This window comes from Aptenodytes patagonicus, chromosome 2 (genome assembly GCF_965638725.1).
Source record: "Aptenodytes patagonicus chromosome 2, bAptPat1.pri.cur, whole genome shotgun sequence".
Lineage (NCBI taxonomy): Eukaryota > Metazoa > Chordata > Aves > Sphenisciformes > Spheniscidae > Aptenodytes > Aptenodytes patagonicus.
In genome coordinates, this window is record NC_134950.1 from 115677351 (window position 1) to 115702675 (window position 25325).

Here is a 25325-nt window from a genome sequence, read left to right on the forward strand (position 1 = left end):
GAGGCAGAAGTCTGTGGGGCTGGGATGTGACAATCCAGCATGTGGGGGGCTGCTCTGGGCTGTGACCATGGGTGGAAGGAGACCTACTTGGCGTGTGGGAAGGGATGGGGGAAGCCACATGCAGGTGGGAGTTAGGTGGGCCGATGAGAAGGGGTGGTTTTGTGCTGAAAGGGTTATGCTGGAGACCAGGAGCTCAGTGTCCATCCGGGCTGGGCTGCTGGCTCCGTGGGGAGGACTGCCTCTGTCTGGATCCCCCCAGAACGTGGTGCTGACCGCTGCTCTGTGTCAGTGGAGCTTTAAATGCTCAAATAGCCTCAATATCTGGGGTGTTTGGGCCTTTGGGTGCTTCCGTTTCCTCTTCCAAAATGTCACTAAAGCTGTTTCCTCTCTCAGAGTTGTTAGGAAAAGAGGTTAATTGGTATCTGTGACGTGCTCAGACCCCATAATGAGAAGATGGAGTCTTGATACCTGTAGGGAGGAAGGACAGTCATTGCTTTGCATCGTTGCTGTATGTTATGCCACACTACTGTAATGAATCCATTTATTCTTCTTCTGTAAGCTCTGTTTTTTTTCCTGAGAAGTATTGTCAGGTATTTATTCAAGTCAAAATGTTTTGATGTCTTTTCTTCAGTTCACAGACGCACTGGTTATATCCAAACTCTGAATTTAATTGAAATGCTGCAATCCCATCTATTCACTGTTACAATCACAACGTAACTAGTTATTTAAGTGAAATGTAGGGCCATTAGTTCGAGCAGACGGTATTGCCAATATAAGTGACTTAAAAAACACTGAACATCACAGAAAGCCGTGAACAGTGTCTGTGAAAGTATGAGCTTCAGTTGATATACCAAGTCAGTTTATTACACAACCATTTAAACCCCCCAGTCTTTCCCATTCCTTATGCATTGCAGTTAATAATAATTTGGTTCATTTAAAGAATAATTGATTTTTCACTGCCTGACAATGAAAACAATATATGTGTTTCTATTCCTTTTCTAATATGTATATTGCTGATGAAAATTAGCTCTGTTGTGTCCTCTGATGTTGGCGCTTTTGTTTCAAGTTACTCCCTGATCTGAATTTGGTGTCTCTTTTTTTTTTTTCTTTTAAAGTAGGCAAAATTATATTCTAATAAAACAATGCTGTGAATTCAACAAGTTTTTGACTTGATTGGAGAAATGGTTTAATTTTTGTGCATGTATTGTTTTATCAGAAGAAAATCCTCTGTTTATCCTAAGAAATGAAGTAATTTTGCATATTTGTTAAACACAGCTGCATGAAGCTACGGATCCATCTACTACCCTTGAATAGCTGCCACCATTCCTTCTGCAGTCCTCCTACAGTTTTGCATGCCCTTGGTTTTAATTTGCAGCCGAATTCAGGGGATCACTCGCACCTGCAGGCGTCTGGAGTTATGCGGGGTGATGGTTTGGAGACGTTCAAGCCTCACCCAAGTCTACGGCAAAGCTCTGATGGCTGGGAAAGCCGCCATTGTGTGTGGCCGAATCGTGAAAAAAAAAAACAAAACCAAAAGTGCTGGAAAGCCTGTTTATAAGAGAAGAAGTTTGAAAGTCCAAAATAAGAAACAAATTTTATTTGCCTCCCATCCCGTGCTGAGGCATTCCCCACGGTTATGTTGTTATTCGCCTGACCCTAAACCTTCCACTGTGCAAGTTAAATATCCTATGGCAATTTTCCTCTTTTATTTTAAAGCAAATTGAGCTGTGTGTTTTTTGAAGGAGACGCTTAAAGAAACCGTGAGCCAAACATAATACAATTTTATAGGGAAATACAACATTTTAAATCCATCAAATTGTCAACGGGGCATACTTGCAGTGGTTGGTTATGGGCCTGACACAGAGAGCCATCAAGGCTTCCTCTCAAAAATCCTCTTTTCTGAAGTCCCAGATGAGGGGCCCATTTGGCTTTTAAGAGGCCGTGCCCTGGCCTGGGTCATGAGTAAGATTTAGCAGGGACTGCAGCCTCTAGTGCCTAAAGGGACGGTGGGCGCTGTGGTCTCGTGGTAGGCTGGGGGCCTGGCTAGCAGGCCAGGTTGGCCATGGCTGTTCGGCCCTGGGGTGGCTTTTCAGGTAGGGCATGGTGCTGGCTTGCGCTCCCTGAGCATCAGCATGAGTCCCTCTAGCCCTCCATCAAAAAAAAAATATCCTGTAAAGTGAATGTGGTGGGTTGACCCTGTCTGGACACTAGGTGCCCACCAAAGTCGCTCTATCACTCCCCCTCCTCAGCTGGACAAGGGAGAGAAAATATAACAAAAGGCTCGTAGGTAGAAATAAGGACAGGGAGAGATCACTCACCAATTACCATCATGGGCAAAGCAGACTCAACTGGGGGAAATTAGTTTAATTTACTACCAATCAAATCAGAGTAGGGTAATGAGAAATAAAACCAAATCTTAAAAAAACCACCTTCGCCCCCCCTTCTCTTCTTCCCGGGCTTAACTTCACTCCTGATTTTCTCTACCTCCTCCCCACCAGCAGCACAGGGGGACAGGGAATGGGGGTTGTGGTCAGTTCATCACACGTTGTCTCTATCGCTCCTTCCTCCTCAGGGGGAGGACTCCTCACACTCTTCCCCTGCTCCAGCGTGGGCTCCCTCCCACAGGAGACAGTTCTCCACGACCTTCTCCAACGTGAGTCCTTCCTACAGGCTGCAGTTCTTTACAAACTGTTCCAGCGTGGGTCCCTTCCATGGGGTGCAGTCCTCCAGGAACAGACTGTTCCAGAGTGGGTCCCCCATGGGGTCCAAGTTCTGCCAGCAAACCTGCTCCAGCATGGGCTCCTCTGTCCACGGGTCCACAGGTCCTGCCAGGAGCCTGCTCCAGCACGGCCTTCCCACAGGGCTACAGCCTCCTTTGGGCATCCACCTGCTCTGGCGTGGGGTCCTCCACAGGCTGCAGGTGGATATCTGTTCCACTGTTAACCTCCATGGGCTGCAGGGGGACAGCCTGCCTCACCATGGTCTTCACCATGGGCTGCAGAGGAATCTCTGCTGCGACGCCTGGAGCACCTCCTCCCCCTCCTTCTTCACTGACCTTGGTGTCTGCAGAGTTGTTTCTCTCACGTATTCTCACTCCTCTCTCTGGCTGCAATTGTTATTGTGCAGGTTTCCCCCCCGCCCCCCTTCTTAAATATGTTCTCACAGAGGCGCTACCACCATCACTGATGGGCTCGGCCTTGGCCAGCGGTGGGTGCCTCTTGGAGCTGGCTGGCATTGGCTCTGTCGGACACGGGGGAAGCTTCTAGCAGCTTCTCACAGAAGCCACCTCTATAGCCCCCCCTGCTACCAAAACCTTGCCACACAAACCCAATACAGTGGGATTTAAGGAGGCAGGCTCTAAAGCTTTGAGCTCTGGCATGACAAAAGCCTCCTGCCGAGTTTAGCAGGTAAGGCAGAAGCATACTTGCAGACCTCCAAGGCCATAGTGGCTAGCAGCATTTTGTTTCGAATTACAATAGGTCGAGTGCAAAATCGTGAAGAGGCAAGGTCTGTTCATGCTTCAGTACATTGTGTAAAGGGAAAACTCTGTCTGGAAGCGAAAGTGTCTGAATGGGATGGACATGGAACTTGCTGCATTTCATCCTATGCAAGGGTGGGAATCCAGCCGCAGCGAAGGCAGGGCCTTTAGGACATGCACAGCATTATTTTTCAGGAAATGCCAGAGGGAGAAACCTCATCTCCTCGGCTCTCTGAATAAAAAAATGTTCATATCAATAAACAAATATTTGTTTCCCAGACGAGTGCCTGGCTCCGTGAGAGACTATATGTGGAGAGCTAGTGATTCAGAGCCCCAGCACTTTCTGAATAGCCATGAGCAAATATGGGCTTCATTTCTCAGTGGAATTGTTGTCATGCATTCCCACTAGGAAACCCAAGTGTGCTTCTGGCCCTCCTGGTCTGCTGGGACACATATCTGCTTTGGCAGGACCCTGCCTTGGCCAAGGGCGTTAGGCATTTGGGCTGTAATTTGTGGATCAAGTCACTGTTCTGCACGGTCTCTCCAATTAAAAGTCTCCCTGTGCAACTGGTATGACCTCAGCAAATTCCTTAAAATCTGAGCATCTTTATTATGTTAGGAAGAGGCTATATATAATATATAAAGGGGGAATGGGTGTGTGTGTGTGGGGGGGTGTGTGTGTATATACACATACAATGTTTTGAAAAAATTCTGTGAGAAGGTAGGAGTTTATAATTAATTCCTTTTGATCTTCAATAAGATAAAATGCAACTCAAAAGGAACTTGCTTGGTTCCAAAGAGACAACGTGCTTATTGTTTTCATTAAAATTTTTATCATTTAGCAATGAGTTAATGGTGCTTACTTAAAAAAAAAAAAAATCACAATTATCAGGCTATATGGTGAATGTTTTTGGAGCCTGAATTACTGTAATATACAGGAAGTGGCAATATGCTGAAGCTGGGCACTCATTAGTATGGTAAATATTTGAAAATGCTCTGGAAAAAACCTGCAAAGGTTCTGATCCAGCTCTAAGTTTCAAGTGCTCCTAAACTGAAAATGTTTGGATTAAGGCAGGGTGGAAAGTGATTTTCTTTTTTTTTTTCTTTTTTATTCCTCCCCCACCCCCGCCTCAAACTGAATGTATTTCTAAAAATATTTTTTTCCTCTTCTGCAAAAAGACAACGTAAAAATTCCTCAGGTTTGATAATTGCTACATAAAATACAGAAACAAAAACTGTAGTGATGCTGGTTGGGTCCCCTGTGAACTGGCAGCTCTGAGCAGATGGCCATGAAAAGCAGCAGACTTGAGCATCCCTCAAATGAGACTGTTGTCTGGTCACTTAGAAGCGCAGCGCCCTCTCCTCACTTGCCACCTCCCTGCTGGGGCCAGTGGCCCGAAGCATCCCTCCACCAGAAATGTTTACGGGGGCTTTGGTGACATTGTAGGGGGGAATCACTTATTTCTCTGAGGTAGTGACAGGCCTGGGGAATTAAACCTCCTGGTGCAGGGTTGGTGGCACGCAGGCATGGGCGTCGCCTTTTGCTCCCTTCCTTCCCAGCTGCGTGGATCTAGCCGCCGGAGGCAGGGGCGTCTGCTGATGCACCTTTACTGGGGTGAGGCTGCTGCTGTTGTCATCATGTTACTGTGATACTGCTCATTTAGCGGCTCCCTAGGCAGCACGCTGGATATGCCCACCCTGGTTTCAGGCCCCTCGCTTTCCCCACGATGTGGGTGAGGATGCTGCCATGGTGCACATCGGTGGCAGATCCATCAGTAAAACCTGGGAGCTCTGTGTACTGGTGTCCCTCGAGACTGCATGCAGCAATGCAGACAGCTCAGGTGGAGAGAATGTGCCATGCTAGGGATGACCACGGTTTGTTTTGTTCCCTTCTCCCATCCAGAGTACAAGAAGAAGTATGGGGAGGAGCACGGCTCATGCCAGGCGGGGATTGCGGGCTTCTTCACTGAGGTGAGCAGGGGTGCATGCATGGAAGGGATGGGGTTGGTGAGCAGCTCTCCTGCCGCATGTCCCAGGAGGGGACCCTGAGCACGGCTTGGACAGCAGGCTGAGTGCTGAGCTTGGTCCCTTCCTGCAAGCAAACACCCTCCTGCCTTGTTTGGCCTCCTGGGTGCCTGCATCTTGCGCAATGCCTGCCCAGTGGTTCATACATACATGCATGTGTTTCTCAAGGTCTGTGGACAAGAATGAATGAATTGACTCTGGGAAACGTCCTTGGGGAATATTTTTATTGCGTACATCCCAAAACTTGCATAGAGATATTTCTGTGTCTAACGTTAACTCTTTACTTTAAGTGATGATGTAAAAGTCCTCCCTGAACAGTTTTGTTTATGTATGTGTACATGTGGGTATATGTATCTATGTGAATATATATATGCACATGCACATACATATACATACATAAGATAAACACTTTTTTTTTCAGTTCTGCTTCAGTTCTTTATTTCAAAAAGATGGAGAAAAAATAGCATGGTAAAATATATGCTCCGGAGCTGTTCTAATTACCAGACCATATTCTTTCCTGGACAGAAGTCTATCAGCCATGTTTTAGTTATGTCAGGGATTAATTTGTTCCCTTATATATGTATTGATATCTTTTTGTAATGTTTCAGGGTTGGGTTTTTTTGTTTTGTTTTGTTTTGTTCTGTTTTTTTAAGGGGAAAAAAAGCTATTTCAGTATCAGGCTTCTTGTTACTGTCATGTCAAGTATATACTCACTCCTAATTATATATGCGCTGGTCTGCAGAATTTATTGTCCAGGCTGATATAAGCAGAATAAAGGTGTCCTCTCTGAAATGGTAGAAGGTGATTTCCGAGTAAACTGGGATGGCAGGTGACGTTGCTGCAGTGGCACTGTCTGATAACTGGATGTTCAGCCAGCAGCAGCTGTTTCCTGGCTTGTCTGCTCTCTCCAGCCTGTTGCTGTTCCAATGCTTTAAATCGTCCTTTGCTACCCTAGTTCAAAAGGTATCTTTGAACTTTCTTTGCTTCAGCCCGATGGCAGCTCACTGAGCAGGAAACACAGATAAATGGCTTTTTGGGTCAAACAGGCAAGCCCCTACCATATATTCAGCACTGCTGATGGCAGTCATTCCTGCTGGTAAATGATCCCTTGATCTCAAGGGCACGGCCCCTCCCAAGGAAAAAAGCTGTTGCCAAGCACGTCCTGCTCTTTGGTTGGGTTTGCAGTCCTGTCCCTGCAGTCTTATTAGGAAAATCCCTTTTTGTTTTGTTTTGTCTCCCCCCCAAATGGAACTGGTCACCTGAAGGGATCCCGGGCGTAGGAGCATTTTCCCACAAGGATGGAGTTCACCCGTGGCCTTGCACTGAATGGAGATGTGAGGCAAAGCAGCTGTCCTCGTGTCTCCTCCAGGGATGGAGAACTTACCTAGGCTTAATACTTCCCAGGTTTAATTTGGTCCTTTGTGGGAGGTATTTAAAACCACATCCAGGAGTAAGGTTTCCCTGCAAGGATGCTGGATGCTTTGGGGCAACATTTTTGCAATCTCTTTTGCATGTGAATGTACCTTTCATTTTGATTCAAAAGCATTATCCATGAGCATCTTACCTTTGGATGCTGGATGAAACTTTGCCTGATTTCTAATCTTTTAAAATTTTGAATCATGCTGGGTGTCTGTAATGAACTATAGCCAGGTTGTCTCTTGAACAGCAGAGTGTATCTGAGGACAGAGCAAGGCAAAATGTTCCAACTGTGACATAACACACACCCTGCTTGTTGAGTGCATGGCAGCTCTTTAGCTTCATAGTTGTAAAATCAAAATCCTTTGTGTTGTATCCTTCATGATTGGTTGGTATAGCATGTCAGCCAGCATTGAGGCACAGTCTGTAGCTGAGTGGTGGGTCTGGGTGTGCTGGGGCGCTTCTGTCACTTGGTGGAGGTCTTCAGGTCTTCTGGAAGATGTTTGGGAAAGGCAGCAGGTGGAGAGAGATTTTTGGGAGGACTGTGTTAGCAGGGATAAATTCGATGGTTAGTAAGGCTGAGGAAGGTCTTTTATTGAAGCGGCAGAACAGCTGAGCAGAAGTGGGCCATAAAAGGGGAGACCGTGTGTCTCCAGGGTGTGTGCAGTGACCTCCAGGTTTGGGAAGAAGGATATTCTCTAAATGCACACAGAATGGAGATTGTTATAGATGGGCTTATAATTGGTGTTTTAAGTTAATACCCTTCTCCATTACTGTGTAAAGCATGAATTTTTGTCCAGTTTTGACTGTTGTTTATTTTTTTCCCCACCCTTTCCCCCACACCCTTCTGTTTTTCCTGTTGTAGGAGCTGGTCATTATGGGGGCACCGGGATCTTATTATTGGACAGGAACTGTCAAAGTACTGAATCTCACTGACAACACATATTACAAGCTGAACGATGATGCTGTGATAGCCAGGCGGTACACGTACCTTGGTAAGCAGCCCTCTGGTGCTCACTGTGAGAATGGATTAGTCCAACAGCATATTTCAAGGCTTTGATGCTATAAAGTTGATACTGATTTTTTTTGGTGGTATAGAGTATTTTTATGAAAAGTGTGAAAGGAAGAACGTCTGAATTAAAGGGTTACCTACCTGGAAAGAAATATAAGCAAAGAAGCAGCCAGAATATTCTATTTTTGTTTGCTTGTTTTAAAAAACCTTTGCTATAATGTTTTCGACTAATATTGAAAATGCGTTTTGACTGAAAAGCAGGTTGGATGGTAGCGAGCCTCCTACATTCCTGCTTTTGCCCTGCGACGGACAAATTATTTGTCATTGGTTAGGCTGCGTGTCTGCTTACACCTGTCTTTAGAATGGGTACAACACATAATTACAGAATGTATATTGCAGATACAAATTTATTTCAACAAAAATAGCACCATGTAAGTGAGTCACTGGCAACAGAAGGAGGCTGTGAAAGGATTGGCTATAGGTTTGAGTACATCTTTAACTCAGTTGGTTTTTCTTACTCTAAAATGAGCTAATGTCCCAGATAAACTTAATTTAAAGGCTTCCACCTAATCCCCAGTGCCTAAGACTGTTGAGACCTAGAAGGCATTTCAAACAGTCAGTAGTTTGATATTGTTTGACTAAAGACTCGCACTGACCTCTCTTTTTCCCCTTAACCTTTAGTCTTTAAAAAAATACCACTTGGAAGATGCTGCTTGGCAATAGCTAAATGAGGAGTGTATATATACATATTTAAGGACATAAATAGGTTTTGCCACTGACAGACCTGAATTATAGTGTTTACCATGTAGACAAGAGTCTCATAATTTACAGCAGAAGAGCAAGGCAAATACAAGACAGCCTTAGAAGGAAAGCACTCTACTCTTCTTTAGTTATTATATATCATTTTAATATATCAAATAAGACTGAAACTTTGATCTCCTTCTTTCAAATACACTTTCTTTCTTTGATCTATCTTCCCATTTTTCTTCTCGCCTAAACAAAAATCTTTTTAAGCCATTAACTTCTCTGACCTCTTTGCCTACTGTCCTCCGCCTTCCCCCCCGACCAAAAAGGCACATAATTTTCCAAGCCTTCCTGGGCAGTGATTTCAGCCAAAGGAGGATACTTCTGTCTGGTCTGTGTGGGACTGTTGCTGTCTGATGTGATACTTTCTCTGCGATGATGTGGTTTCTTTGCTCTGTTTGTGTGTGCCTGTTCCTGTTTTGCCGCTTCCCTTTCTGGACTTGCGGTTGCTGAACTGCTCCCCGTACCTGCTTCGTGTGTCTGTTGCCAAGCTCCACACACACCTTCCTTCTCTCAGCTTTTGGAAGAGTATTGGAGGGCACAGTGTTGTTTTCCACCTCCGTGAGCTCTTGAGCTGAATATTGGTGCATCCTGGGCAGAACAGTTGCTGAATGCTAACAATGCGCAGCCCAGGAGGAGCGGTGAAACCCAGAGTGTGATCCAGCTGGCTGACCCTGTTTCTAAGGCTCTTTCCTTTCATGATTGATTATTTATTTATCTATTTATTTATGTATTTCCTCTCTCCTCTCCCACCCCACCCCATCTCCTGCTCAGGATATGCGGTGACAGCCGGTCATTTCTCTCAGCCAACTACCACGGACATTGTAGGAGGAGCTCCCCAGGATGGAGGCATCGGAAAGGTGCGGCTTTTTGTCAACAGTAATGTGGTCGGATGCAACAGGGCAAAAAAAGCAATATTGATGCAGTTCCCACATGTCTGAGAAAGCCAAGAGATTTTTGCCTACGGGGTAGTTTCGGAGCACTGTGCAGGGGAGAGGTGAGGTAGTTTGAAGTCATCAAATTTTCTCCACCTCTTCCTCCTGGTGTCTCACATCCCTCCTCCCTCACTTTCCTCTGACTCCCACTGAACCCTTAAAAGAGTTATTTTAGTGTGACACTGGCAACGTTTATTTCACACCACTTCTGTTTAGGATTTGTGACATATAGGTATCACTTAAACCTTGCCTGGAAATGAAAAAAACCTGGAAAAAAGAGTTTGTCTTCTGCTTTTTTTCTTCATACGTTTGACAATGCTTCACATGTGGACTGTTTCGGTATTTACTTCAGGGTAGCATCTCTAATAGCATGAAATGCCATTTACTAGGCAATTTGATGTCTCTTTTAAAACTTCATAATATGCTGATGTTTAGTGGATTAGAATCTGGGTTTCTGCCAGCTGTACTTAAAAATCTTGGTGATAGGCTCTTGAGAAGAAAAAACGAAAAAAAAGGTTTTTCCGTAGGCATACATATGTTTGCTGTCCTAAAGATGTAAGCGAGTGAACAGCTAGATGGAGATGGCTGGTGAGTTAGGTGTGCCTGCTTGTTCCCGTGTTGAGTACCCGGCTGCTATCAGGAGCAGGGTGAAGGTGAGCGCTGTGACCCCTATACACTTCTGAACCAAAGGTGGAGAAGTGGGTGGGGGGAGAGGGAGGGAAGAGATGTAAAGGATCTGCTTTTGCCACTCTTTCTTCAAAATCTGGTCCTTTTGGGGCCTGCTGCCTCCATGTGCTTGAGCAGAGATGTCCTGCAGCCCCCTTCCATCTTCCTCCCTCTGGCTCTCCTGCTACAACATCAGTTGTAGCTGAGTCATAACAATAAGGAGTGAGAGATCTACATTACCAGCAACGCTATCCCTTGGTTTAAGCAGATTATTTCTGGCAGTAACAATGTCCCAGGGGGTAGCAGTGCAAATGGGGAAAATGGAATAAAAGTAGAGGATGAACTTGGTACATAAACCTGATCTGGCGTGACTAGGACATAGGGGATATAGTAGCAGCACAGTTGCTACTGAGAAGACGTATATGGGAAAGACATAGTTTCTTTATCCCAGGTACTCTGTCACGGCTGCTGCAATGCACCTTCCTTCCAACCTGTTTTCTCTGTGGAACAGGTTTAATTTCTGTACAAGGAGGGGGAAAAAACAGCTGCTAACATGAGATCCATGAGAAAGCAGCTGGCCCTGTAGTTTAAAGACTCTTGCTCTAGTTGCAAAAGCTCCTGTTATTCTCCCTTGGCATGGGATGTGGGTAGCAGGAACGCATGGCAAAGGGGCGGTAAGAGGTGTTGAGTACAGGACATTACGCTGAGCAGTCCTGTTGCGCTTTCCACACTCTCTAATAAGCTAATCCTTTCCACTTCCCTGATAGAAGGTGATTAGCATTGTTGCACTCTTTTCACTGAAGGTAAAGCCAAGATGCTTAATGAGACTGAGTCATTTCTCCAAAGTCACCAGGAGTGTCATTAGTAAGACTGGGTTTGGAGTGGTGACACCTGGCAACGTACTCTTGCTGCTAAAGGTGCCACTGCAAGACCTGGGGAGTTCTTCGTATCTAGACTGATTCTCCACAGTAAATCTGTGCTGTGTTCTCAGCTGAAAACAGCTTTGAACTCTGTCTCACCACCTATTAATAACTCGCCACATATTCAACTATGTCAAAGTGCTTGGCGCTGCCATGTGGCCTTGGAAGTAAGGGATCCTCTGTCCTGCAAACTGTGTGAGCACCTGCTACCAGGGAACCTGACAAACGCTGGAGAAGTCTCAAACGCTGACTGAGCCAGCCTTTCTGTCGAAGAGAGTCTCTTTCTACAAGCCATGTGTTTTAGGTCTTAAATTTTGGTACAAGATCTGTTACTGAACTTACATCAATACTACTAGCCCCGAGAGTTCTTGGTAAAACAGTTTCTCCTGTGGACTATGAATAGTTTTCTGATTTACAGATTGTTTCAGACAGAAACAGTGCAAATGCCTTGGGTGGTCCGATCGGGATTTCTAGTCTGACCTTTGCTAAAGCATCGTGAAATTTGCAGTCAGTATGTGCAGGCACATACTTCCCTGAGAAGGGAAGGCTAGATAAGGGAAGGGGAGTGGGGTTATGCCTTCTCAGCCTTTTGCCCTGCTCTTTTCCGGGCAGTCTCCAGATGCCACTTGTTTGAGAGTTGGGAAGTTCCTTTACTAGGTGCTTTTAAATACTCACATGTGCACATACACACATGTGCACCAAAAAAATAGGCGACAAGATATCATTCAAGCATTTCTCATGATAAGAGACCTGTGATTCATCATGGGGAGCTCTATGTTTTGTCTTTTAAAAGAAGACTGAGCAATAAAGTGGTCATGAAATTGGATCTTGACAGTAGCCATGGCCATGATCATATTTTAGATATTATTTAGAAAGCACCAATGCTGTACCATTACGTGCTTTGTAGTTAGTATTGGTTAACATTTTTCTTTTTTCACTTTTCAGGTTTATATTTTCAGAACAGACAGACGATCAGGCTCTCTAATAAAGATTTTTCAAGCTTCGGGAAAAAAGGTGAGCTTTTATGTACGTGTGTTTTCTTTTAAGGGGTAGACAAGGGGGAAATAATGGCAGGGTCATCTCAGAGCATCATTTTCATTCCACTGCTTCATGAGTTGTCAAGCAAATTCTGTTTCTTCTCATCCTCCCAGAAGAGCTAAACCTATTGTTCAGACCAGCCTTATGCCCTTTCCCCTGTAGCGGTCATGACTGCAATGTCTGCTCAAAGCAGACAGTCAAATGTGACTGAAATTAAAGGTCTTGCTGAAAATTGTACTAGTGGTTCTTTTTAGTCTCACACAAATGTAGCAGCAGCTTCTGCTGTTGCCTTCTGAGACATGGGACATGTGAGGTGAGCCTAGACGCAGACATTTCCTCTTAGTAGGTGTTACTGGGAGATGTGGGTAGCCTGGAGCTTAGTTTAATACACAAAGCCCCAATCTGCTTTTCTGTGTCCTGCTCTGACAGGGGGATATGAGAGTTATGCTGTTTTGTGGAGGAGCAGCTTCATTGCCTCAAGAGATGATGATTTCCCCCTTCCCACCGTGAATCAAGTCCTGCATTTTGCTCTTAAGACTGCTGTCTTAGAGCTGCCATGTCCCCCCCAATGAAATTTAGTGAATGCTAGTGAGATCCAGCTCCCCTGTGTGATGTGTTTGAGTGGGGAACAGCTTGTGTTCTTCACTGGGGGCTCGCTGGAGATGAGTTGCAGGGGAAACAAAGTGGACAGTATGTCTTAACTATAGGTAACAACAAAAAGATGTCTTATTTGGGAATAACGCAGTGAGGAAACGATACCCCTTACCTGGGGTTGCCTGCGTTCTCCCGGAAGGAGAGGAAATACAGAAGAAAAAGGTTACTGGTGGCTTCTGGCTCTAGAAAGTCCTGACATCCTCAGAAGGATCTAAAGTGTTTGTATCATCAAGTTGGGAGTGTTAGCATGTTTTGTTATTTTTCCCCAACAAAACACAGTTGCAGTCTTTAAAACATGCAAAAAAATTTGTCTTTCTCTGCACTAGCAGAATTGCAGACATCTTGAAAGGAAAAGACCTCCCAGTTCATCCAGGGCATCTCCTGTGTTTGATTGCTTCCTGTTCATTTCTTTCCCTGTTGACTTTTAAATGTCCCTAAGGATGTGCTCCTGGAGAACTATTCCTCAGCCTAATAAACAGAGCCATCAGGAATTTTCCAGGTCTCAGCCCAAAACTTTCCTTTTTCAATTTAGTTGCGTTATTCTTACATGTAACTTAACTAATCAAGTATTTACATCCTTAAAGTACTTCTAGGCTGTCATCTCCTCCTTCCCCATTAGCATCTGTCTTCTACAAATTCTCTAAAATCCAAATGAGGATTTTATTTTAAAGAAAAGGCTGTCCTAAATCACCCTTTCTTTGTTTTGTGATTGAAATATAACCAGACGTGCTCAGCAATGAGCACTGCCTGGAAATGAGCTCTCACAAAATGCTGCGTCCTTCCCAGTGGCGTGAAAGTTCATTGCTCTGACATGCTTGTTAGACAGATGTTAAAAGCAGGCCAGTTTCTTCCTTCCCTTTTTTATTGCTGGAGGCTGAACTAGGAAATCAAATGCAGACAAGAAAAAAGAAAATGCAGTGCCTTGTTACAAATGCTAAGTGCACAAACTTCAGGTTCTCACAGCACCGTGAACTCACCCACGCTGCAGATGTACCATGTTGCAGTTAAGTAAATAATAGCCTTTCCCTGAAAACTGCCTGAATACATAGTGAAATGCTTTTCATAACTTTCGCTCCTTACCCATGAGAAATTTGTTTTAAAACCTTAGTGGATTAAAAAAATAAACAAATAAAAAATCCGCAAGGGGACTTAAGCTACAAAATAACTGGAATCAAATGATGTTTGAGGTCTGACCTTAAACCCACACAAACACAAAAATCTGAATTACAAACTGAAACTCTATCCTTAACTCACCCCACTATATATATTTAGCAGCTTTTAAATCTTACGGACTGCATAGAACAGAGTTGCTGCTGCCCATCTCCTAGCATGCCCAGTAGCTCTGGCTCGTGCATCTATACTTATCAGGTGTGGAAGGCTGTGGGTCAGAGATCCGCAATGAGGAATGTAAAAGCATGTGAGAAATGCGATTCGTTCTTTTTAACCTAAATAACTATTTCTGTAACCTCAATTTTTCCTACTATGTAAACAGCTCTCAATTTCAAATAAGAAGTGGTATCTTTTATTTTTTCCTTTGGAAGTTGCTTTTAATTTTGAGACTATGGTTTGTAGTTGGTCTCAAAGAGTATGCCTTGTGGTACCTTAGCAGAAGTGGATGAAATAAGGGTGGAATATCATTCTTGCTTTTGGTTTCCTTTTTGTGTTTAAATGTGTTTTGAAATGCGTAATGTGGGTGCTGGTTGGGAGATTGTTAGCGTTGAATGTTAACCTGTATCAAAAATTATGTAATGAAATTAATGTCTGTCTTAAATTTAAGCAATTAAGTTTTATCAAGCAATAATAACTGGAGATTGAAAGTGGCTTAGGTTTTTTGTGTATCAACTGAAAAGTTTTTATTGAAAGTCATCTTTCTGTGTCAACTCACCTGCCTGTACATGAGAGGAAAGGCTATGATCAAAACCCACAACCAGTACTGCTATTTGAAGGTGACTGATACAAATAGATACAAATAGAACAGGGGGAAAATAGTCCACAATCAAGAGGTAATTTTAGATGCCTCTTTTGATGGATACCCTACCCCTTGCCTATTTTTTTTTTTATTTCTTTAAGGTATCCCCAGAAGATCTGTGGTAGCCAACTTCAAGTGTCTTTAGGAAGTCTGGCACTGGGCATGAATAATCATTAGCCAGGTCTTGGTTTGGGAAACTTATTTCACCCCTTCCTCGTTTTAAGCATTTGACAAGTGAAAGCTAGTCTAAGAAAGCTCTTTGTCTCACTTAAGCATGTCCCAGGGTATAAATTTTATTCTGTTGGTAAGACATCCAAGCTGATGCACTGTTACAGTAAAGTGTTTAATTCCTGCCAGAATTATCCCCTAAGCTTTCTCTGTAGGAGTGCTTGTGAGTGATAAAGCAGCAAGTCATCATTTGAAATTAAAAAAAACCACACCTAAATGATTTCCTCCTGTGTATGGGCAGATACTGAATGCTTTGTTGTGACTCGGCTTGGTTACAGATGGGCTCTTACTTTGGCTCCTCCTTATGTGCAGTTGATCTGAACTCTGACGGGTTGTCAGACCTGCTGGTCGGAGCACCTATGTTTTCTGAGATCAGAGATGAGGGTCAAGTTACAGCCTATATCAACAGAGGAAACGTGAGTATGTACAGGAGATGACTTGGTAAGGGATGAGGGGGTGGGTCCGGGCAGGGTAACACTAATGTCCTTCCAGCACAGAAACTCGATGTCTCAAATAGTGGGGCTCTGGGTGTCTCTAGCAGAGCGTGAAGTCACGGAAAACTCATCCGTTATCATGGTTTTCCAGACACCAGCCCACATTCATCACAGAGCTGTGAATCTTTCGAGGAGGTCTGGCAAATTTTCTGGTTTTATGTTGAAACTTGGTGGTATTTGTGGCTTTACATGAATTTGATGCCAAAACCAAGTAAGAGTCAGCAGCTTTGACTGAGTTTTCCTTTGTGTTTTGGGTGGTCACGGGGTCCTACACATCAGAACAAAAATGTCTGGGGATTTAGGAGTCCTTGTGAAGAGAAGCCAGAGATTGAATTCTCTTTATCTTTACATTATGCCCCATATTTAGCCTTTAGTGGGAAGTTCTTATCAGTTGGTACTGTTGGATTTCACATGACCCAACAGCAGTCTTGGAAAAGTCTAAACTTTCTTGCATGAGCAAAACAAGATCATTCTTATGTTGTATTTATAGGAAAACAATGGTGGTTTACCTATTACTATGTATTTAATATTCAGGTCCCAAACCTGCTGTCTCAAAGGAGGAGTTGTTATGGACTAAAATGAAATTGGTTTGCTTCATCAATATTTTGTGAACTTTAATGTACGGAGTTTGTTTATGCTAGACTTAACATTCACCACAAGTCCTATAGGCAGCATTTGGGAGGCTTCAGAATTGCTTTTGGTGTAATTTTATTTCTATTATCACTCCTCCTTTAAATGAGCTTTACTTTTTCAGTTTGATCCACAGGCTGTCCTACTTCTTATATTGCAGTGTTGCTGCTGGGTCCTCAGGACAGGGTCCAGAATGCCAAGCAGATAATATCTAACATTTCCTGCTCACAGTGAGAGCATACATTTTTATCTTTTATAAAACAGTCAAGAAGCTACTAGGAGTTTCTTATACTCCTGCAGCAAGAATTACTTGCAGGAGCAATGGCTTGCAGGATTGTGGGTTTTATTTTGGGGTTTGGTCATTTTAAACTCCATTTCATTCTGCAAACCCCATTGCTTAAGAGGTAGTTGCAGCGGACCAGAGAAAACTGCATTATAATACAAGCATGCATAGTGATGCTAGACTTAATGCGCTTATATTTTGCCCTTTCCTGTGAGGACTGCAAAGAAATGAGTCGCACATACAGGCCTGCCTGTCTTCTCTCTGTTGTGTTTCAATTTCATTATGTGGGATTTTCTTAAAGTCAGCAACTCCCCGCAGCCAAGAAAAAGATTTTATTACATGTTCCACAGGGCAGTTTACTCTCATTCACAAAGGAAGCAAAAACAAAACAAAACAACCCTTGAGGTGGGTACAGAGTTGGATTGCGTAATTAAATTTTGTTTTCTTGTGGAAATGTTCCTTTTCCCTTGAGGGAAGACTGCAAGAAACTAAAGCTTATGTATCTGACCAGAAAGTGGGTGGGCAAGAAATACCAGATCCATCTAAGGCTTGGCATGGCACAGGAGTACAAAGCTACTTTATTCTGAACTTCCCTCTGTCTCTTTATTTCATTAAATCTCTTTCCTTATTCTTCATTTCAGAAGGCTTTTTGGGGACTTTGCTTTAATCCTTCTGTCCAATACTTAAAAAGTTTTCAAATCCAATTGCCCAAATGTTCTTTGCTTAGGGGAAAGTTCTCCTTAACTCACTGGAGTTTAGCTGAATAAGCCCGGACTGAGGATTTCACTCCTCGGATGTAATCTGCCAGTAGAGTAAGCTCTGGGCTGTTACATTTTAGGCATCTGGAAACCTTCATGAGCTCACAAAGTGCTGTGACTGCATTTAGTTACATCATTGAGTTATCATTTAGTTAATTTAGCACTTTAGGTATATCACTCATGTGCTCCTTCCCCCCCCAACCTAAAAGACAGAAGGTTAAAAACCCAAATAAATTAGATTACTAGTGCCCAGGTGATCCGTGTGCAGTGAGGGCAAGAGTCAGCCTGCAGCCCTGCCCCAGGTGCTTCCCACAGCACGTGGGTGGCTCCCGTGGGGAAGGCTCACCTTGTCCAGGGCTCGCAGCATTTCCCTGACCCTGTTTTATTTCCTGCTTGCTAGGGGGTGCTGGAAGAGCAGCTCGTCCTGGATGGTGACGGTGCCTACAACGCGCACTTTGGGGAGAGCATGGCTGCCCTCGGCGACATCGATGACGATGGCTTCCCAGGTAGGTGTGATTTCCTGCTGGGCTGTTTCTCTGGAAATGCCAGTGAGATTGGTGGCACTGCTGGTCTCCTCCCATGGCCGGGTGCCGTGTGGCATCCATTGCTCCTTCCAGACCCGACTGGCACCTGGGCTCGTGCTAAGGACAAACATGCTTGCGTAGGATTTGTCTGCTAAAGCCTTTTGTAGCTGATTGTCCTTGATGTGAGTTTGGTCCATGTCCATGCAACTCGCACCCCAATCTCCTTAACATTGCTTTGCTTTCCTTGTTGTTGCATTTTTTTCTTCCCCGTACGGTTTATAAAAGGCTTTAGATACCCATGCCCTGAATAAAACAAAAACCTATGTCTGACTTCTTTTTTCTTTCCCATTTCCTTATGTCTTCAAACCTTTCCAGTTTTGTTGGCATAATCGCGTTTCTCATCATGAAGTGTAATTAAGAAGTAGCTTCTCATTCCTGATAGCATGTAGTCTATTAATAATTTCTCTCCTTTGCTTTATTCTACCCCTGCTCCTTTGCAGGCTGCTCAGTGTGAGGCCCCGTGCTGTGATAGCAATAGGTGAGAGCAAAGTGTTGATGCTGGCACCTTTTCTGCCCAGATTTCTGGCAGCAGAGATTAAGGACTTCCGAACAAATGCCAACTTACTCTGTGTGTGCCTGGATTTAATTCTTCCAGGCCACTCAGGTCATGGTATCCCATTAAGCCTAACCCAACCTCACTGCAGGTTGCCCTCACAAACGCTGGGCATGCTCTTCCTCTATGCTTAAACATGCATTTGTGTGTTCTTGCTGCTGCTTGTGGGTCAGGTGTGGTGATGGAGAGGCTGCAGAGTGAGTTGGATCAGTCCGTGGGTATGAAGCCATCAGGAAGAGTTTAACTTTAGCAGCTGTGTAGTCACTAGATCCAGCCAGGAGAGGAGAATGGGAGGTGGGATCACTCTTTCTGCAGGAGTTTGCAGTTAAATTGGATCAAATGTAATTTGAAAGTGCGCCGTCAGCAGCCTTTTTTTCTTCCTGCCCATCCATTTAATATAGCTGGCCTCATTTTGGAGCCTTGGATTTTCAAGCAAACTTAATGTAGTGCTACAATAAATGTTTTGCCAATGCTGTCTTGATTCACGAAGCTGATGTTCCCCTGGGTTGGAGATTTTGAGATGAAAGGATTCTAAATAAACTTTTTGAGCATGGTTGCTGGTTAATAAACACATATTTTCATAACAAGCACATGTTTCTGATTAGGCACGACATAGCCACATGCGTGTACAAATTCATATACATTTGTGTATTTTTTTAAGTTTATCTTAACATGAGCTCTTCAGTAAATCAAACAAGTGCTTCTAGCCAGGTTGCCATGAACTGCTGATCATCTTCATCATGGGGAGCTATTTTCCTATGGATAGCTGGCTTCTAAAATTGTGAAAAAGCTGGACTAATGGAATGGATTGTGAAATGTTTATAATCTGTACTGTTTTACAGATGTTGCCATTGGGGCGCCTAAGGAGGACAACTACGTAGGAGCAGTGTACATTTACCATGGGGAAGCCAATGGTATTGTACCTCAATACTCTATGGTATGTGACACTATTGTTTACGATACCTATCTGAAGTGACTTTCCTGGGGCCTGCAGAAATAAACCATACTTAGGGGTCCCTTTATAGCTCTCCATCCTTTTCTCAGTCCTGGTTTGAAAATGGCTTCTCCCAAAGTTTGTCCCTATCTATGCTGTGGAGTGAAAGTATGTTGATAAGGAGATATTTTTCACTGTCTTTTGTTAGAGTTACCAGCTGAGGCTTCCTTCTTGAAGCAAACGAAGTCTTGGGTTTGAATGTCAGTTTTTAGAGATAGTAGTGCTGCAGAGGAGAAATGAAAACCTTGGAGAGGTTGAGCATACAAATTATGGAGAGGCCAGCTGAGAGTTGGGAGGTTGCTCTTTCTTCCTGCAGAAGCAGGCTTAGCGAGGAGGAAGAGGTACTAAGTTTTCTTTTGTTCCCTGCAGAAGCCTCTTTACCCATCTTGTTGGCCCTCTCCATGCAACGTGACAATATATCACAAGGCCGTTCTTGGGTGCCATTCCCCTGACCATTATTATGAAGTAAAAACTCAGCTGGGATATGCTATAGTGTCTTGTGCAGAGATGACACAGTGCAATTTAGCTACTGTAGCCAGGCTACAGTAGAGAAGATAAATTTATGCTTATGCTGCCTGACATGTGTCCCCTAGGCTCTGTCTAGCACATTTCTTTTTTCAGAGAGCCTGAATCTTCCCTCCCTCCGTGTGTTTGAAGTTCTGGTGGTTTTGTTTTGTTGCTGGGTGGGATCCTTCACAGTAAATCAGTTTAAGTAGAACTAAAGAGTTTAGTGGTTATATTGGAGGCTCTTCTAACAGACCATAGAAGTTTAGTCCTTCCTCCTTCTACCATGTATATGCCATGCGCTGCTTTTTAGAAAAAAGGAAGTTAAATGACTCTTTATGGATACTTCTAAAATGCACTAACATGTGGCATGTGGAGGATTCTGCCTGTTTCTTGCTGAGAGCCACTGGTCGGGAGGTTCTTCTCTGGCTGTTGAAAAGCCTGGAGCTTTCCAGCTCTTGCTGAAAAGGAGCTGATTTTTTTTTTTTTTTTGTCATTCATGGGAAAATTTAACATTTTTGAAAGAGGCCAGATCAGCAGGGTGGGAAGCGAAATATCCTGCTTGCAATCTCTCCCTCCCCATCGGAGCAAGGCCAGCAGACATGGCGCATGCCTCTCCGCTTGGTCAGTGGGACAAAAGCCCAGCTCAAGAGGGTGGCAGGGTACCGTGGTCGTTGACTCTTGATACCATTCCTATCCTCGTCCCATGTCCTGAGGCAGCCGAGGGGGCACCACTTACAGGCAGTGCCTCTGTGCCATTTCCCAGCGTCTGCTGCAGGGCACCAGGCACACCACCAGTTCATCTCCCACATGCAACCAAAAACATTGCGTAACAACTTCAGCTCTTTACTTACCTGCCCTGGATTTGAACCCAGAGGTGAAAGACTTTTTGTATCTTATTACTATACCCCTGAGCCATCTTAATGCCCTGGATTTCCTTTTTTAAATAAGCTGAGAGAGGTAGAGGGGGGGACTGCAGGGTATATGTTTTCACCCTTTTCATTTTGTTAGCTTTTTCCCCTCCCTTTTCTTCATTTAAATTGCTGATCAATGTCGTTCCCTCATGTCCCTTCACCAGCTTTAGTGGTGGCTATGAGCAGAAGCAGCTTAATTGGCTTTGTGGCCTGCTGTTTTCATTCATGGCACTTAAAAGCAGAGCAGCGTCATACCTCTGCCTTCTAGGCTGTAATAGCCTGCAGATGTCTGCCGGGATGTTGCAGGCGGGATTTACCACCCTAAGTGGGACCCCCCCCAAAATGCAATGCAAGTGTAATGTGGGGAGGAAGTTACTTCCAGTTGTCTTAATCTTATCTGCCCACGAGTAGGAAAAGGAGATCTGTACACGGCAGAGCACGGGTTTCCCTTTAAACTGGCTGTCAGGACTGCAGGATGTCTTTCTTCCCCTCAACTTGTCTTTTTTTCCATGAATTTCCTGTCTGACCTTTTGTCCAACATTATGTCCTTTCATGGGAGGACCAGGAAAAGCTGGTGGCATGTCACAAGCTGTGAAGCACCATCAACAGCCTCGACATTACTTTGTGGGATAGGTTTCCTCTGTCTGTAAGTTCTGCAGTCAGATGCTGGTTTGAGTTCAGGTCTTGCATTGGTGGCCCAGCATAATGAATGAGAGCTGGGAGACATCTGATTGCCTTAGAAAATGAGATTTTGATATATTAATTTGCTTCAGACAAAGGCATTTACAATTCAAACCATTCAGAGAAAGTTTTTGTGTTAGTAATTAAAAAAAAAAAGCTATGTTAGAAGTTAATTAATCTTTGCGTTGGGGAGACAGAAATGAGATACAGCTTCCAAACTGACACAAAATACTGCATAATAGCTGATGGAAACCAGAATTTCCAAGTGGGCTGAAAATTAATCATTTTGACTTTGAGTATGCTGGCAAACTTTGTGAAAAGGAATGATTGTGCAGGATTTTATGTTTCAATTAATCAATTTTGTTAAGATGCCGCTTAAAACTTTTATTTACAGAAATAAAGGTAATGCAAAAAAAAAAAAAAAAGAAAAACTCTAGGGTGCAGTTAAAATTTCTCCCTCCTCTCTGACCCCCGCCAAGAAATCTGTTTGATGTGTTCTTTATTTTGCTTGGGTCTGCATGAGGGTTGTAATGCAGGTGTGTTTTTTAATCCGAGTCAACAGTGGCCTCCTCCTAGCCCAGAGCAGAAGGGCTTCCTGCAGTTGGCAGCCTTCCTGCTCAGGGCTGCGTGGGTGAAGCGCGAGCCTGCAGATGTGCGGCACTCCCAGCCCACGGAAAAGAGCCCCGGTGACCATGAAAATCAGGCTTGAAGGGTTTTTTTGTTTTTTCTTTTGTTTTTAGAGGATTCTTTGTGTTACTGACTGATTTCACTCGTGTTTTCCGCTGCAGAAGCTGTCTGGGCAAACAATAAACCCGATGCTGCGGATGTTTGGCCAGTCCATATCAGGGGGAGTCGATATGGATGGCAATGGTTATCCAGGTACGTCTGCTACTCTGGCGGTGAGAGCGCTGGGGAAATGCAGCAGCAGGCTGAGAAAACAGCAGAGCTGGTCGTTTCCAGGTTGCTGGTTACCACAATTGCAGGAGGCCGATGAAGCTGAGCATTTTCTTCCCTTTTCCTTCCATTATTCGAAGCTCCTGATAAGAATTTGAGCCAATTGCTTGATTCAGGTGTTTAGGCAGTCATGAAGAAGGACTGAGATATTAAAGCAGAGGATTTCAGTATCTGACCAAGGTTGTAAGTTGCCTGGAAGCTGCCCAGTCATGATGACAATCTTAAAAAAAAAAAAAAGTAGACAATAACATAATAGTAATAATAAAAAACCTAACAATGAAGTAGAAGTGAAGTAACATCATAGATGTAATTCTCCAGTTATAATACTTATGACATAATGATATTTGAAGGGACCAGCTGGCTGATTTAAGTCAGAAAAATGCTTTTTTAGATATATGCTCTGTAATTTACCAACTGACTTGAGAGAACTGAATTTTGTGCCTCCTTTGTAACTGTCTCAATGTTACGAAAATTTCAGATATGACTGTTGGAGCCTTCTTGTCAGACAATGTGGTACTTCTGAGGTGAGATGAATGTCTTTTTCATCTGCTGTTGTCTTCTTTTTGTGTCTGTTTTCTGTTTATATCTTATGTGGTCTAAGTCCTCCACCACTCTGATTTTCTCCCTAGTTTATTGTGGTCAGAAGCAGCAAGCTGGATTACTTTTTAAGCAGAACCTTAGACATGGATAGTGTCAAAGAATGCACAATCTAATTTAAACAGTGTAGTGAGGGATGACAATATGTAGGACTCCCAGGGCTATGAACAAAACAAAGGGTTAGAGCCAGAAGGACGTGTTGTGTCTCAGTGCCTTTTTAGAAAGGTTGCTCTGAATTTGTGAGAAGGCTTTTTTATTGCTCTTACATTTGCATAAAGTAAATAAATTATGATTTAAGGGAATGCAGTTGAGCAACAAGCCAGCTGCATATGATGCCAGGATGTAATTTTGCAAGTTATAATGGGACGCAGAATGAAATAAGAGTCTTCAGGGAAATGAAATACGGAGACATTTGCAATGCACACAGGATTTGGACTGCTGTTTCGAGTGTATGAATTAAGTGCAATTGCTTGTTTCATCTGATGGAGAGAGGTGTGACAGCTTGATCCACCAAATTATGCAGGAGTTGGAGTAGGAGCGGGCTTGAGATGCACAGACCTGGGGAAGAGAATGGGAACTTTGAATTTTGCCAGTAGCTCTGTTGTTACACTTGTTAATATTTAATAGAAAAATCCCGTCAATACCTAGATGTCATTAGAAGTAGTCACTAGGGACTCCTGCATCTTAGTGGAAGATACAGGGATGGGGTGAGACTGGCAAGACAAATGGTGGAGCTGCAGAACGGACGCGCCAGCTTGCTTCCTGTTCAAGGCAGGAAAAACTTGGCTCTGTTTCCATCTGAATCAGTTAAACAAAACAAAAAGAAAAAGGAGAGGGGGGAAGAAATGCTCTTGATGATGATCAGCATGGCAGGTAGTCAAGTCTTCTGAAGAGTTTTCTGTTCCTTCATCATGCATGCAGAGGAAGACAATTGCTGCTTCTGTGAAAAGGTGCCCCAGATGGGATCTCGCAGCTCCGCATCTCTGAAACCGCCAGAAAGAAAACTGTGCATTTTTCTCCTGCATTGTTGTTACTTGCAGGGCAGGGAAGGGCAATCTGAAAGGCTTGCTGTGATGTTTAAAACAACATACATCGCAACAGCATGGTGACCTCTGTCCAAGTGTTCAGTCACGGCCTGTGCGTTTCGGAGGAGATTAGCGCATTACCGGCTGACTTGTGGGCAGCCTGATTAATTGCTGCTACTGCCAATTTACAGTGTGTCTCTCTTGCTGTTTAGATTCAGATTAGGATAAAGAAATCAGCTTCCCTCCCCCCCCCCCCCCCGCCCCTCCAGAAGCCTTTGTGAAGTCCTTTGGCCAAAACCAACAAATGTTTTGCCAAGTGATATTAAAGGCTTTGGTGGAAGCCGCGGTGACTTGAGGCAGATCGTCATTGCTGTATTGCTCGCGTGTGTGTATGGCTGTTTGACAGATGCATTGTTTTTTTTTTTTTTCCCCCAGTGAATAACTGGGGAAAGCTAACATTAAGGAAAAATCACACAGTGCATCATGGCTGGAGAAATTTTTTTTTCTAGGAGAAATATTTTTCTAGGTCAATTATAGCATTTACTCTTTTATGTTTCCTCAAGCATTTGGAAAGATTTTTTTTCCAAGGTGTGAAATGATCCTAGGAAGCTCACTCTTCTTCGTCCTTTTTCCTTTTTCCCCCCATTACTGTATATATTTCTAGGGTTAGCATTTATCTTCATCCTCCATCTCAAAAGGCCAACTTGCACTGTTATTTCAGGCTGTGGTGAAGGAGTCTGAGCAGCTGTCTTGGAGATTGATGCAAAGCTTGTTCCAGTTGATATGAATTAGGTGTAACCACAATCCCTGCTCTCTTCTCCCCCATCTCCCCTGCCTCTAAATTAAGTGGGTTGTGGAGTGAGAGTCCTGAAGTGGTTTGCTTACGTGGTCTGGCCTTGCACGGCTGCTGGGACTACCTTAGAAGTGAATCTGCTGGTTGCTGCACATTTTTTTTACTACTAGAGTTGGTTTTGGAAGAACATGTTCATGTTGAACATGTACAGAATTGAAACCACGAAGAATAACACTCAGTGAATTTTTGGGCTGAAGTCCTGTGCTGGGGATGGCTCAGGAGAGCCTGGGTTTCTGGGCTGCTTTTCCTAACCAAGCTGGCGGGGCTTCTGTGTTGTGTGAGGGAGGAGACCCACCTGGGCCCTGATGGCAATCGGCTTGCTCTGCAATTCTGGCTGAGGTCTTCTTCAGCTGGGA

General features: G+C 43.9%; 1 protein-coding gene across 1 annotated transcript in view; it reads left to right on the top strand.

The window, feature by feature from the left end:
- The window catches only part of ITGA9 (integrin subunit alpha 9), a 233274-nt gene that overhangs the window by 22379 nt on the left and 185570 nt on the right, over positions 1–25325 (top strand). Inside the window, exons 5-13 of the mRNA XM_076330800.1 lie at positions 5382–5449; positions 7785–7914; positions 9510–9595; positions 12202–12270; positions 15424–15561; positions 17711–17816; positions 19290–19384; positions 22329–22419; positions 22973–23018. Coding sequence (XP_076186915.1) covers positions 5382–5449; positions 7785–7914; positions 9510–9595; positions 12202–12270; positions 15424–15561; positions 17711–17816; positions 19290–19384; positions 22329–22419; positions 22973–23018 — 829 coding nt within the window. The remainder of the gene's footprint in view (positions 1–5381; positions 5450–7784; positions 7915–9509; positions 9596–12201; positions 12271–15423; positions 15562–17710; positions 17817–19289; positions 19385–22328; positions 22420–22972; positions 23019–25325) is intronic.